The 14,913-nt window shown below is 35.8% G+C and overlaps 1 protein-coding gene across 4 annotated transcripts in view; it reads left to right on the plus strand.

The window, feature by feature from the left end:
* The window catches only part of OXR1 (oxidation resistance 1), a gene marked incomplete at its 5' end in the record, with an annotated part of 77,818 nt that overhangs the window by 42,427 nt on the left and 20,478 nt on the right, over window positions 1–14,913 (plus strand). For 3 of the 4 annotated variants that reach the window (XM_082754327.1, XM_082754325.1, XM_082754326.1), the window contains one exon: window positions 1,440–1,602. In XM_082754327.1, the coding sequence (XP_082610453.1) occupies window positions 1,440–1,602 (163 nt within the window). Of the gene's footprint in view, window positions 1–1,439; window positions 1,603–11,305; window positions 11,372–14,913 lie in introns of those variants that run through there. The other variant, XM_082754328.1, reaches the window with a different exon arrangement.

Raw genomic sequence — 14,913 nt, forward strand, 5'->3', positions numbered from 1 at the left:
AATAATGCAGGATTGTGAGATAACTACTTTTCTATTTCATTGTTCGTAATCTCAAGTAAGCCTATCAGGGAAGGAATGTTCTGGATTTTCTTAAACGTTATTTTTTTTTAATTATTATTTTTTAACTGCTGTTACTATGAATTTAAAGCTGTTTTAATAGCAGAAGGCCTTGCTTTCATTTTTTATTTTTCCTACTTCTTGTAGGACATTTGAAATGGATACATCAGTGCATGAGGAACCTGAAGCTTCCCTTTCTGACTTTGTCATAGAATTTGTTAAGCCTTATGCATCTGAAATGTTTTCTCTTTTACTGTCAGAGAACAATTTATCTTTTTCCTTTTATCAGTGTTATCTGGAAACCTTTAATTTTAACAAGAGAGCTGTCTTTGAATAACTGACCATGTTCAGAGGCTTTTAATACGTACCCATGTTACACATCCTTTTAGACAGCTGCACAGGCAAATTATAGCTGCATTTTTTGAGGCTTTGCTGCCATGTATTTTTTGCTATTCCAGTTTTATAGGTCTTTAGTAAGAAAGGAGGGGGAAAATGTCCAAAGACTTTTCTTCACACTAATCCAGTGTGCAGACCAACTGTAACAAATACCTCTGAAGAGAGACATGGGAATACCCAAACTCTAGAATTTGTGTCACTGGTCACTTAGCTCTAAAGCTGTCTCTTCCACGATGAGATAAGTGCAATGAATCCAGTAGTTCTTTTTTCTAAATGCTCTGTGTCCATTTGGGAAATAATTAAGCAACATAGACTGGCACCTGTCTAAAGAACTTTCTTCTGGGAATTTGTGCATTTTGTTTTTCCAAACTGGAAAACCATACCATTTGTGGTAGGTAACTTAAAGGGAGGTAACTTAAAAATTGGGTATTTACTGCAGTGCTACAGACCAGGTAGCCTCTAGCTTCATCTAGTTATGTATATGCACATTTTCAGCCTTACTTTCTCACATAAGTAGAGATTCTCAGTCTATGTGACTTTGGTTACATTTCTAGAAGTCTTAAGCTCTTTGAGGGTAGAGAAAACAGACATACAGACTTCTTTTAAAATCCTGTTTGTGTTTATATTTCATGTACTTTTAAAATAATATGAAAAATATCTTAAAACTTTATTTTGGAAGTTATTTCAACTGGAATACTGTTTCCAATTGGATGGTAATGGTTGGAAGGTCTGTGCTCTTATATGAGAACAGCTAGTCACTTGCCAGTTTTTCATTTTCCTCCAGTGTGAGCTTCTTATAATTAATATAAAAACCAAAGCCCCCGCACTATTATAATGGCTAGCTTTTTTCAAACGTATTTCTAGTATTTAGTAAAATGTGAAATTGTAAGTATTTTTATTTTAACCCCAGGTATTTCATATTATTTGATACAGCCCAAATGTTTACCATGTTTTTTCTTCTCTGTATCATTACTTGACTTCTCTAGGACAGATCACTTGTATGTCTTCTTTATCCAGTGGAGTCCAGAGCTATATGCAGAGGATACTGGGGAGTCTCTTCGAGAGCCTGGATTTATAGTGGTAAAAAAGAAGGAAGAGCCTGAAACAAGTGAAGAATCTACTACTGAAGATGCTGCTAAAGAGTGGGAGGTAAGGAAGAATGGTGTCACTCTTAATATTTTCATAGGAATATTATTAAGATTAGTTTTAAATATTTTCTCAATAAACGAACAAAGTTTAGTCTGCTTACTGTAATCATGGTTGCTTAATTTATGCCATCCTGATGCTTTGCTCTAACATCAGTTCAGGCAACATTTCACAATTAGAAGTCCGTTTTGTTTGGAGCAAATTGTAAGTTAAAACTTGACTTGAATATGAGTAAAGCAGAGAAGCTTAACTTTGAAGCAGACTATTTGCAGTCAAGAAACTTTTTGATTTTCTATCATGCCTGTGTATATAATGTTGAATATTCATTGGTAAGACTCATAACAAGGATAAGAAAAAAAAAAAAGGAAAATTAATCTATTAATGAAATGTTTTTTCTAATAATCCGATAAATAACTTTCAATTATAATATTTTCATACATAACTTTGCTGTTGCATGGATTTTAGTAATATGCTGCAACTGAAACTATCTTTTTATTTTTTATGATGAACACCTTACTCTCATGTGAATCTGTGTCCACTGTGTTTCTATGGACACATCTTTACATGTCTGTGGTTTTGTTTTTTAGTGTGCATACAACTAAAACCTTGTAGTCTTGTGCATTCAAGTGTCAGTCAAATTTGATTCTTGTCATATATTGTAAAAGTATCCCATCAGCACTGTTTAACTTGAATCTCAGGACAGCAATTGCAGTATATATCTTGATTTTTATTTTTTTCTTTGGTGGAACATGCCAAAATTGAGGAAGTCTATATTTGTGTTCTCTGAAACATTTTTGTATAGTATGAAAGATGAAAAATAAAATTAAAAAAAATGCAGTAGCGTTAGTTTTCTTCTACTAAAATTTAAACTTTTGGGACTAAGAATTCTGTTTTCAAGCTGTCACTTACTTAGCTGATGTATTAGGCTAGTGCTAAAGAACACTACCTCTGCAGCTAAATAATTGTGTGGAGGAGTTTGCTGATAAATTAATATCATGCATGCCTTCTAAATCTTAAGTTTTTCAGTGTGTATATTGCTCAAGTATTGACACCACTAACTTATTTTGGTATTGGCTCTTGCTCAAAGGCTTTTGATATCTTAAAACCTTGCCTTCTGGAGCACAGAAAACAGACTATCAAGTGATCAATTTTATGGTTCAAGGCACAACATACGTCTTTTAGTGAACTATTCATTTACTCTGTTTTACCCATTTGTACAGAACCATTTTCACAGGAAGTAGCACAATGATTTCTTCAGGACGAAACTTTTTAGGAGTTCTTTCTGAAGATAGCAGAGGCAGTCCTTTTCTTAAATGTGTTAGTTATTTGCTTAAAACAAAACAAAACAAAAAAAATAATTATTTGAGCCTTTATTTACATTTAGCTGGAAACAGTTGTAGAAGACATTTCAAAAGTAGTTATTTCCATCTGTGTTGCATGAAATTATTTTAAGTTTGTTTTTCATAATCTAATCCAGAATTTTTTAATGAAGTTATACATCATACTAACTTTTATATTAAGCAAAGTTGTGCACATACAAGAAATATGCTGGTGTCATCTTCTAGGCATTTTAATTTGCGTAGTAAGACTTCTCTTACTCGACTTACAGCACAAATCTGAAAGCTGTTTAGAAATTAACTTTCCTAATCGGAAATGCTTGACAGTATCAGAGTTACAGTGTTTTTTAACACACGTGCTAGAAAATCTCAGCAGACACAGAATTGTAGCTGTTGTCATGCCCATTATTCCCATTGAATTTCATTGTTTTCAGTCAATGCACTTCCTTTAACCCAGGAAGCTTTTACTGTCAGCTCTTCATCTAGATTTCATGCAAGATAGCAGGTAAACAGCATCACTGAAACTTTTTGATTTTACTGCAAGTTTTGGAGGACAATAGGATGAAAAATAGACTGCCTTGTTCAGAACATACTGGTGAGAAAACTCAGGGTGGAACAGCAATGAAAAACAAAATCTTGATTTATACATGTATGGCAAGGAACTCTTGATTTACTAGAAGAGAAAGCTGGTGGAATAGCTTGCTTTTCCAAAAAGTGTACATTCTTTCTGCTTTTGCTGTCCAATATGATAAGACTAGAGAAGCAGGGAAGAGGAGTAGTTGTTAACCCAGGTGTTGTGCTCTGAGATGGTCATCAGCTTTTGCTTCTATGCCTGGTAGTCCTATATTCACACATTCAGCTGCGGCTTTTTATCAAGAGACTTTAAGTACTGTGATTTCTTTGGAAAAAGAATTTCGGGAAGAAAAGGATAAAGTGAAAGCGAAGACCAATACCATAAAAAAAAAGTGCATAAAAAAGCATGTGCTTTCCTCTACTTTCCTCTATCTGCACATAGTTTTTTGTATCAACCTTTTCCCTGAAGTAATTTAGTAGGTACAATCTCTGATCTAGCAGCAAGAAAGTCAAGACTCCTGCAATCAGATAAAACATGTTTTTATCAGGTAACTACATTGCATGAAGTATTCAAAAGAAAAACACTTCAGAAATTACACTGTTGGGTTCTTGATTGGTGTTATCCCCATCAACTTACCTCAAGTCTCTTTTTTAACTTTCTTGAATTCAAGTGAATGTGTATATTCATCAGGGAAGAGGGTGGTTTTTTTTTTTTTTTTTTTTTTTTTTTTGTGGGGGATAGGGGAGGATATTCTATCTGTACTGAGCCATGGAGATTTAAGGCTGTATTTATCGTGGCAATATTTTTTTATTTTTTGTTTAGAGTGTAGTGATTCAAGTGCTAGTGGTTCTCTCCATCTGTTAGCACAAAGAGTTATTACTATTTGGAAGACTGTTGATAAACAAAGTTTTTTTCCAAAATGCATTTTGTTCTTACATCTAAACGTAACCAGCTTTGAAAGCAAACTGAGCATTTCTGTTGAGCTGCAACTCAGAAGCAACTTCTGTTGGTACTTAATGGTGTATTTGTTTTGTTTTCTTTTTAAGTTTTATATAATGTTGTTGTGGTTTATCCCGGCTGGCAGCTAAGCAGGACAAATATAAATATGTATAGGAATTAATGAAGTAGTAATGAATTAAGGTACTTGCTCTTACTTGCTGATGCCTAGTATCATTTTGGTGCCAATAATAGTGCTGTAAATGTTAAGGACTGGTCTTAAGCTTGAAGAATCTAGAGATGAGTGGAGAGGAAAAATTGTTTGAAATGTGCAGTCTCCAAAGCCTGGCTCAGAAATGAGTTTTCAAGTCGTGCAACTACTTTGTTATTTCTATTAAAAAAAAAAAAAACAAAACTGCTAATAGTTTCATATGGCTGCGTGAGAGCTTGTCTTCCTGAAAGATGTGTTGTTGACATTCATTGTAAAGATTAATAAATGTTTTTTTTTAACATTGTGTATACAATTCATTAAAAAAAAAAAACGGAGCGCGTGTTACAGTCTATATTTGGTCTTATAATCTTCGCTCAAGTTGTTTTAAGATGTACATTACCTACTATACATCATATCTGTAAGTTTTCTTGAGGATTTCTGCAACTTTTCTGATTTGGCAGTCTAATTCTTGTATGCCAGAAACTCCAGTTCTACTATCTGTTACCTAGCATGGGTTTTAAAATCTTGACAGATTTGTTTCTACTGCTGCATTTCCTATATGAAATGGCAGGCAGCAGTTTGAAGTTGACTGGAGGAAAAAGACTTGGAAAACAAGTATGCATGTAAAATATTTTTAACCATATTAGGATTCTAGTGCAGAATTGGAGTGCTTACATTCCACTGAACTTGTATGCATTTCAAGATGCTGCTTGTGAAAGTTGCTGATAAACTCAAATATTTTTCTTTGAAAGTGAGGCATAAATAAGGCCCCATCTGCCGAGACCTTTAAGGGATCAATGAATCATATTTGGAGAGAACAGTCAACTGAAGCTAACTTTCAAGAAAAGGTTTTAACGCCTCTGGTATTGCTAGATAAAAAGGAAATCCCTATGTTTTTAGAACATAGAGCAAGGAGGAAGGCATTCGAAGGGAAACGACTGAAATGATTATTTGAGTAAGAAAGGGTGCATAAAGGAGAAATTACGTGATTTGTGTTTTCCTGTGTGCAGTTTTTACTATACAATTTTTGTACGTTTTCTTTATATCTAACTAAAAGACTAATTGATCTCTTCAGAGGTTTCTAGATTTGATTCTGGAACAGTATATATGTGAGGTACCACAATTAAGTGCCTGTCATTATGCAATATTGGAAATACAGAACTTATGCTGAAAAATCAGATCTCTGGTCATCAACCAGAGTACGGACACAAAATAAAATTACTCACTACAGACAGAGATGAATATTTGTGAGATCTTGAAGACACTTCATTTTATGCAGTTGTGAAGAAATCACTTAAGGAAACTGGTTCCTGTTTAAGTCTTAGATCCATTAAGTAAACAGAAAAATTACTCTATAATAGAACAGTGGATTGGATAAAGTGTTTATTTCCTTCACATATTTCCCCCTGTCGTCAGGTGTCATTAATTGCTATTATCCAAGATAGTCATGCTTCAGATCTATATAAATCTAAATACTAAATAAGAATCCTGAAAACAGGAAGCTCGTTGTCAGAGAACTTGAAAGCTCTTCTTACAGTAGTTGGTAACTGGCTCAGTTTTAGAAAATACAGAAAGCCTGTCTGATTTGAAGCCGTCTAGATGTCAGCTTTCAAAGTGAAGCATGAGTTGACAGATGTTTGCAGCCAGTTTTCCCAGTTTCCTGTTTGTTTTGGATGTGTTCTAGTCTTGCATTTCACAATCATTACCTCTAAATGGAGTGTTCAGAAATTCTGTTTGTGTTTTTGTAGAAGAATGATGATCACAAATAGTGATTGTCCCTGGGTCAGACAATAGATTTTCAGTATTTTCAGGTTTGGAATATTGGATATAGGTGCTTAAGTTTTCTACTGGATCTGGACTGTACCCTATAACACTACTATACTAAAATGAATCTTTCTCTTTCTGTGTGCATTGCTCTTTCCTTAAATAGGGCTTACATTTTTGTATACTTAATAGTATTTTTCCTATAAATTTGTTTTAGCTCCCTGCCCTATATTTTGAGTGAAATAGCTGCCTGCTATGTCTTACATTTTAAAATGTGGTGTGATCATATGATGCCTGCCACTAACAGTCCTCAAAATAGGAGTATTTTCGCAATGTTTCTTGAAATGCTGTCTCTTAGTCATCTAACTACTATACACAATACACTCTCATAGTGTGGTTTTATGTTATGTGTTGTCTGTTTGGAAATTACAGGTATGTCACTATGCATGAGTCACTAAAAAGCATATTTAATAGGCTTTGCACTTGGTCTGGACAATGAGATTCTTCCGAACTTCTGCAGTTGTGCAATACTAAAAGTGTTGAATTATTTTTTGTGATTGAAGAGGCTGGTGGCCATAAACATAATGTGATGCCTTTCCGAAGGACAAGTAGCTCTTGTTCTTGCTTTTGCAATTAGCTTGAATAAATATTGTAAAAATCTCAACTTCATGCTTAGGACACTTTTTTTCCTTACAATTTATATTCTCTAATCTATTCTGAAACCCCTTATAATTTGTAAGGGAAAATTTGGATGTAATTCAATACATAAAACTGTCCTTCAGTAATTGGAATCATTTATGTGGAATTGTAACTGATAGTTATTTCATGTATCTGTTAGAAAGAACTAGGACAGTCTCTCTTCTGAGACGTGAAGCAGAATCATGCAACTAAAAATCTTGTGCTTTTGTGACTCTGGCTTTCAGAGTGCCTCTGGAAATCCAGAGGAAATCTTTGGATGGGGAAATGCCTTCTTATTTTTTCCTAAGCTGTTGAAAGGAAACAAGGGATAACTTCTTAAATTAGACTTCCTTTCTTAAGAAAACACTATCAGCCAACTAAGAAGCTGTGCCATTCCTTGTTGTGCAGGATACCACCAAAGCTGGCTATTGTGTTGTTTGGTGTGTTTTGTGTAGGCAGAAAGGGAGAAAAATCAGACCTCAGTTAACCATAATCCCATATCAGCTTTACATGTTAGTTCATGCACTGAAACACCTTTGTTGCCATAACTTTTTGCAAAGATCTGCTTGTTCTAGAACAAAAGTAGTTATTTTACTTAGGTATTTACCAATACCTGCTTTATTTTTTTAATGGCACTAACTTCATTGTTTCTGAACTCAGGACAGTTTCTGCAGTCATCTGATAGGCTTTTTTTTTTTTTTGTACAAAGTAGAACCTGCCTACCTCCTATTAAAGAAGATAAATCAGACCTCTTAATTCAGCTATATTCTGTATGTCTTCTATTATGAAAATTGTAAACTGCCTTTCTTTCACCTAGCAGAATCTCTGCAAAAGATCAAGCAACTGAGTTAGGTGCCTTTGTAATTCTGAAGTTCTTGAACACTTGTGCATAAAAACTGTAATCATTGAAATACACCTGTTTGATGTTAGTAAGTAGCAACCCCATCTCTTTAATATATACATATAAAAGTAGATATGTCACTGAAAGTGAAATTAATGTCATTGTTTATTGATTTTTGGTTTTGTTCCCAGACAAGGCAATACAACATCATAAAAACAAGCTTTCAGCTCGTCAGTCAGAAATGCAAATGACTTGTGCATTGCATTGAGGCACTTAAAGTCATCCAGTCTGGTTCCTGTGATTTGTATGTTTTGCTCAATTTTCAGGATTGCTTCTGGAATTAAAGTATTAAATTCTAGAAACAATCTTATTTCATGGGTATGCCTCATATAATCTTCCCAGGAATTGCTTGGGGATGTTTAGCTTATCTTCAGGGTAACACACGTGTGGCTTTTCATCATGAAACATGGTCCCCTACAAAGAAGCATACTGTGGAAATTAACAGGAATTGCTAAAACAAGCAATTCCTTCCCAAAAAAATGCTCCCCAGTATCTCTCAGGACTAACCTTGTTCACTTAAGAGGAGTCTTTTTTACTAATGTAATATTGATTAAAAAATGTGTGCATGTTAAATACAGGGATTGTGAAATTCAACATCTCAACTTTTCTGTCTCTTCGGTAGTAAGAGGTTGTGCTAGCTACAGAGAGAAACAGAATGACGCCATCTAGCCAGACTGCAATGATGTTTCACACCCTGTATCCTGTTTTTTTCCTACACAAGTTTATGAGGAGTTGCTGTAGTTGTTATCCTGTTTCTAGATTATGAGATCTTGTAAATTGGTAACTTTAAATGTGATATGGCAAAGCTATAAACTGACCTGGAGTGAGAATAAGACATTTCATAAATGGTGTTGGTTTATACTCACATTTTTCTGTTACTTTTTAATTTAGGACAGATTGGTTTATTAGGAAAACCAGCATTGTGTGCAACAATTGCTGAAAGGCCTATTTGCTTCTGGCTTGAACGTTGATTGTATAGAGATGTTTGGCTTAGTTACAAACTAACAATGACAATAACAAGATTAATATTCAGTGTAATTAGATGCACTTTGTTTTGTTCTGTTGTCTAGGTAGCAAATAGACCTGCTCTTAAATGCGTGCTGCTGTTCTGCAGTTATGTTAGGTCTGAGTTAATATTCCATCTGTCTGGAATCTTATTAATTATGAACTTATGAAGGAATGTATTAACAAGATGAGTTTCTGATTCAATTTATCAGATCAGCAGTATAACCCACAAATGCAGAAAAGAATAAAAGGAAAGTTTATTTTTGTCTTTAATTAGGAGATGCTCTGAGGTTCTGAGATCCCTGGATGGCCTTTTTTTTTGTCTAACATAAATTTGTCTTCCACCAGTCTGGAAAAAGTGTTAAGGGGCTGGGTGGAGATCAAGAATCACAAGAGAAAGCTTTGGTCACTCTTATTACTGTTTCATGATGATGATGCTATCCTGACCTGCCTTCCCCCTCCAACAGATACTCTCAGCTACAGGGCAGCTCCCAGTTTGGGAGTTGCTGCTGCTGCTGGAAGCCTGAACAACAAAACAGATGGGCAGGAGGTCTGATTTGAAAAAGTTACTACTGCATTTATTCCCATTAAACTTTGCAAATATAATTAGGTGGAAAAAACAGGTTTTCAGATCTCACCAAGCAAGTTTATGGCTCTCCTCTTTTGAGCAAATTTTAAAAATCCTTCTGAGAAGCTCTGGGTGGGAGCCACTTTAACTAGAAGCTGGAAGCATCCTAGTAAGTTGAGTTAAGATTTAAAATATATATTCAGTGTACTAGAATAAAAAATTATATGATGGCCTAAATTCCTAGGTAATTCCTCCCCCCCTTCCCCAGTTTTGGAGAAGCTGTGTGTTGGCTACTGTTTGGGAAGAACTTGGGTTTCTTTTTTTTATTTATTTTAATTTTTTGGGGGAGGGAGGAGGGAAGGGAGGAAAACAATGCTAAAATAAGCTGAGGGGGAGTTAGTTATGTGGCTAGCTTTCTCTTTTGGTTCAGAAGATGCATCTCAACAGTTTGAAATAGATTTTCTGCATACTTTCCATTCCTTTGAGTTTGGCCTGGCTGATTTATTTTTGTAGCTGTTCTTGTATTTATTGCAATTATCTCATCTGAAGCAGTTTTAATTAAGTCTATGCAGTGCGTTTGTTGCTTTACTTCAGTATTGGCTCTTATTGATTTTAAAAACATAATAAATGGGTGTATGGTTTGTTTGAATCTTACACTAGATACACAGTCAGTATGTTATTGTATGAGTTTCCCAATTTTAAGTTTTGAATGGGCCACTGATAAAAATGTTCATAAGAGAATTGCTAAGAAGAAAGCTAAGTCAGAACAAATTGATTTTCAGAGTTACCAGCTCCTAAGAAAGCTTTTATGGAGAAGAAACACTTTATCATTCTGAATTACATTGTTAGACACTAGAGCAAGGTGAGGAATTTCAGTGGAGTTTGCTGTGTACTTGAGCTCTGCTGCTGGTTTCCTCTGCTTAGGCATCTTGGTTTTTAGATTGGTGCAATAGCAGAAGTGATCAGTGTTTAATGTTATGCTGCTGCTTGTCACTACCTCTGCTTATTCAATATTTTAATCTAGAACTAGGAGCACTGGGTGTTTTGGGGAGGGGGAATAAAGCCTGCAAGTGCTACTACAAGGAAGTTCTCAAAGGGGTGCATGCTGCACATATTACTGCTGAACACACCTGATTAGATAAACGTTCCTTCCTTAAGGAAAAAAGAAATAAAACATGATTCTGAGAAATGTGGAGAGTATTGCATCCTGAATGCTTTAACCTTTAATATATTACATATACACACACATTTATGGATTACTGACCATTATTTAACCAGTCCTGGACTCTAAGAAAAAAAAATGAGTCTATACAGACTTATGAGCAAAAGAAAGACAAACTTATTTTACTATGGAGTGCAAATTTGTTAATGAATATTAGAATAACAATTTCACAAGCAGCTCTTTATTTTGTATTTTTAAGTACTGCATAAAAAAAAAAAATGAAGTTCTGTATCTTTAAATATTCTAGCCTTTTCAACAAACTCCTGCTCTGCAACCACCCTTGAATACAGGAAACCTTTCTTCTTCTCTACCGTCATCATTTGGGATGCAACCCCCCTACTGTACACTTGTTCATTTGTTCCCAGCCACGTCAGTCAAATCTGTGCCTCTAGCAGCCTATCCTGTCACCATTGTGGGGCTCTGTCTGTGCCTGGAACTGACAGCAGGTAGAGAGAATGCTTTCAAACAGCCTTGAATGATTTTTAGTCTCGTTTTATTTTTAGAAGGGAAATGTCTCGGCTCTGGTATGGGAAGAAGGGAGGAAAGCATCAGCCAGTTAATCATAAATATGCTCTGGTAATTTTCAGCACAGTATGTTCATTTCTGGTATTGCATTCTCTTAACGGTATGGTGCATAGGCAGTTTCTGGAAGTTTAAATTTTGAATGTGTGAACAGGATGCTAAGTCAGATTTTCGCAGTTTTCATGTACATAATTTAATTCCTCATATTTCATCGGTACTAGTTAAGAGAAACTACTTTGAAGGTTACGGAATTTTAGTAGTTTGAGTGTTATTGGTTTTTATTTTTTCCCCTTTTGGAGTAATTCATCTTATTTCAGCAACAATTTGCTTTATAGCTAAATATATTGAACAGTAGATTCCATTGACATTTACTTAGAAAGCTATAAATCCAAGCTGCTATTTGGTTATAGCTTCTCAGAAGTCATTCAACCATATGAAGATCTTCTAACAGTTCTGAATTGATGGAGAAAAGTGCTGTAGTCCCATGACCCTCTCATACATTTATAAAAAAAAAAAAAAAGGGGAGTGAGGACATGCCACTGTTTTTACAGTTCACTAAATCTATGGAATTAACTATTTGTACTGCATTGTTTACCCCAGAAAGGCTTAAATTTGTATAATAATAATAAAATAGTTCTCAGTGAGACTTGCAAAACAGTAGCAACTTGGGAATTGGGAGGAAGCGATCTTGACAATATGCTTGTGCTTTACCAGACAGCAGATCTGGAGATACATAATTCAGATTCTGATAAGCTTTTCACCTTCTTTGTAAGAGTTGCAGATCTCTGGTTTCTGGTGCATGTGTCTTTTGGAGGTGCTATTGACTTCGCTTTTTTATTTTTATTTTTGTCTTTATTTGTAATCAGGTTACTTGCAGAATATTAAATCATGTCAAATGGCAATGATTGTTTCTCTAAATGCATTCCTGACTAAGAAAATTTTTCTGAAAGAATAGGCTCTTACTTTTCTATAGAATAGAGGTACAATAGCTGAATTAATTCAAACGTAATTCAAGCATACCTTTTACACTGCTGCAGGGTATCTGGAGGTTAACAAGGGTATTATTTAAATATAGATATGGATGCTTCTTGCCCAGCTTACTTAAAAAAAAAAAAAAAAAAAAGTTTTATTCTTTGTTACAAGTATTTCCTTTAGGACCAACGTTTCATGTTAGCCAGAGTCCAACTACTCTAACAACTACTCTAAAGCAATAGTAACTGACTTGTATGGAGAGGTTAAACTTTGAGAACCTTTCCTATGGAGAGGTTGACAATATAAGGAGAATTTTTCTTTGCTAGAAAACAGTTTTTTTCATGTATAAAACAAGTCTGATCAGAAAAAGGGGTGTAGAAATAACTACAGAATGAATATATCTTACAAATCTTATTATATCAACAAGTTACTCTGTATTTTTTTCCCTTCAATGAATGATCATAAAGCTAATGTGCCAGTGTAACCTTCGTATGGAAAAGAGAGGAGGAGTGTTGGAACCATTACTTGTGTTATGTGAGACAGTGGGAAGCATGTTAGACTGGCAGCAAATATGAAGTATAGGTTTTTGACTAAATGTTTTGTTTGTTCATCTGAAATTCAGATGAAGACACAGCTGACGTGAAATAACATATCATTCTGTTTGGTCCAGCAACTATAATAAAAGTATGAATTAGGTATAAGTCATCTGGGTTTATTTACCTACAAGGTCTTTAGTATACATGATAGAGTAAACTTAGACCAGGCATTTAAGGCATCTCATGCTTTCCTAGGGTAAGAAATCAGTCTTAATGACCAAACAAAGCATCATGCTCCCACTTCAAAATATGCTTCCCAATTTTTAGTAAATCTCTTTGGTACTAACTCTTCATTGTACTGCAATAGAAGCTATGATGGTAAGTTTCTAGAATGTTAGAAATGTAGGCAGCCATTCTTCTGTCAAAGCACTTCAGACAAAGGACACCAGGCAATACAAGAGAACAAAAGGTGAATTTGCTGCCTTTGGGAAATGCCTGTCATGGCTGGAATGCTTTGCAGTGTTTCTATAGGGGATGCAGCCAAAGGGGATAAAACAACTAAAACCTTACCTTTGTCTTTTATATTCTGAAAATACAATGCAAAGGGCATTAAAATAATTCTGGTTTTAATGGTTTGAATGTCTTGACTTGCACAAATTCTGAGATTCTTCATAGAATCATAGAATACCCCCAGTTTGAAGGGACCCACAAGGATCCAACTCCAACTCCTGGCTCCACAGAATGTCTACCAAAAATTCAGACCATATGACTGAGAACATTGTCCAAACACTTCTTAAACTCCAGCAGGCTTGGTGTGTTCTTGATGTGTTAGCAATAAGTTGCTAAGCTGATGGTGTAGTTCTTTGGCTATGTTTAGGTTCTGGGGATGTGTTAATAAGAGTATACACGTGAAAGATGAGAAGTTAGTGCTCACCACTATGGGTACCAGAACCAGATTGCATTAATCCAATAATACTGCTACAAAGATCTTCAGAAGGCAGTTTTCCATGCTCAGTTTTATTAGTTATAGTAGTGAACTGATCTGAGTATATTGGGGAAAAAAAAAAAAAAAAGAGTGCAATCCAGTACTTTCTTATAGTGATTATTGCCTTGAACCTTGTCCTGATCAGGTGTGTGCCATACCCAGTGTCCTAACTTAGAGTATGTGTATTAATACTTGTGAAATATGTGATTTATCTGCTACTGAACTCACTACAAGTGCAGTTCAGTAGCAGATAAAGATTTGAAAAGGTTGTTTGTAAATTGAAAGAAAATAAGTGGGTATTAGAGGCTTATATTTTGTGTGCATTTAATGGTCTATGCAATCCAAATTTGATTCCATAGCTTTTCTGATGAAAAAGGGCAAAGCTTTCCACAACTAGGGTGGGATTCAGTTATCTACTTCTAAGCATATATGACGTGTTATAATACACTTTGTTCTCACACCTGAGAGGAATCTCCATGGCGTGATCAGATTTTATATTTATACTTGGGGGTCAGTTTTGTGACTGGCACTGTTTGTCATCTTTGTTGGTGACGTGGATGGTGAGATCGAGTGCACCCTCAGCAAGTTTAGTGATGACACCACGCTGCGTGGTGCGGTTGACATGCAGGAGGGATGGGATGCCATCCAGAGGGGTCTGGGCAGGCCTGAGAGGTTGGGCCTGTGTGAGCCTCTGAGGTTCACACAGGCCCACAAAGCCAAGAGTGAGGTCCTGCACCTGGGTTTGGGCAATCCCAAGCACAAATACAGGCTGGGTGGAGAATGGGTTGAGAGCAGCCCTGAGGAGAAGGACCTGGGGGTGTGTTGGTTGGTGAGCTCAGCATGAGCTGGCAATGTGTGCTTACAGCTCAGGAAGCCAACCATACCCTGGGCTGCACCAAAAGCAGCGTGGCCAGCAGAGCAAGGAAGGTGATTGTCCCCCTCTGCTCTGCTCTTCTGAGACCCCACCTGGAGCTCTGCGTTCAGCCCTGGGGCCCTCAGCACAAGGAAGAAATGGGCCTAGAAAAGCAGGTAGACTTAGAATAGCTGTTAGGAAGAAATTCTTCACTCAGAGGGTGGTGAGGCACTGGACCAGGTTGCCCAGA

The sequence above is a fragment of the Aythya marila genome, assembly GCF_965140915.1.
Source record: "Aythya marila genome assembly, chromosome: 2".
NCBI classification, from domain to species: domain Eukaryota; kingdom Metazoa; phylum Chordata; class Aves; order Anseriformes; family Anatidae; genus Aythya; species Aythya marila.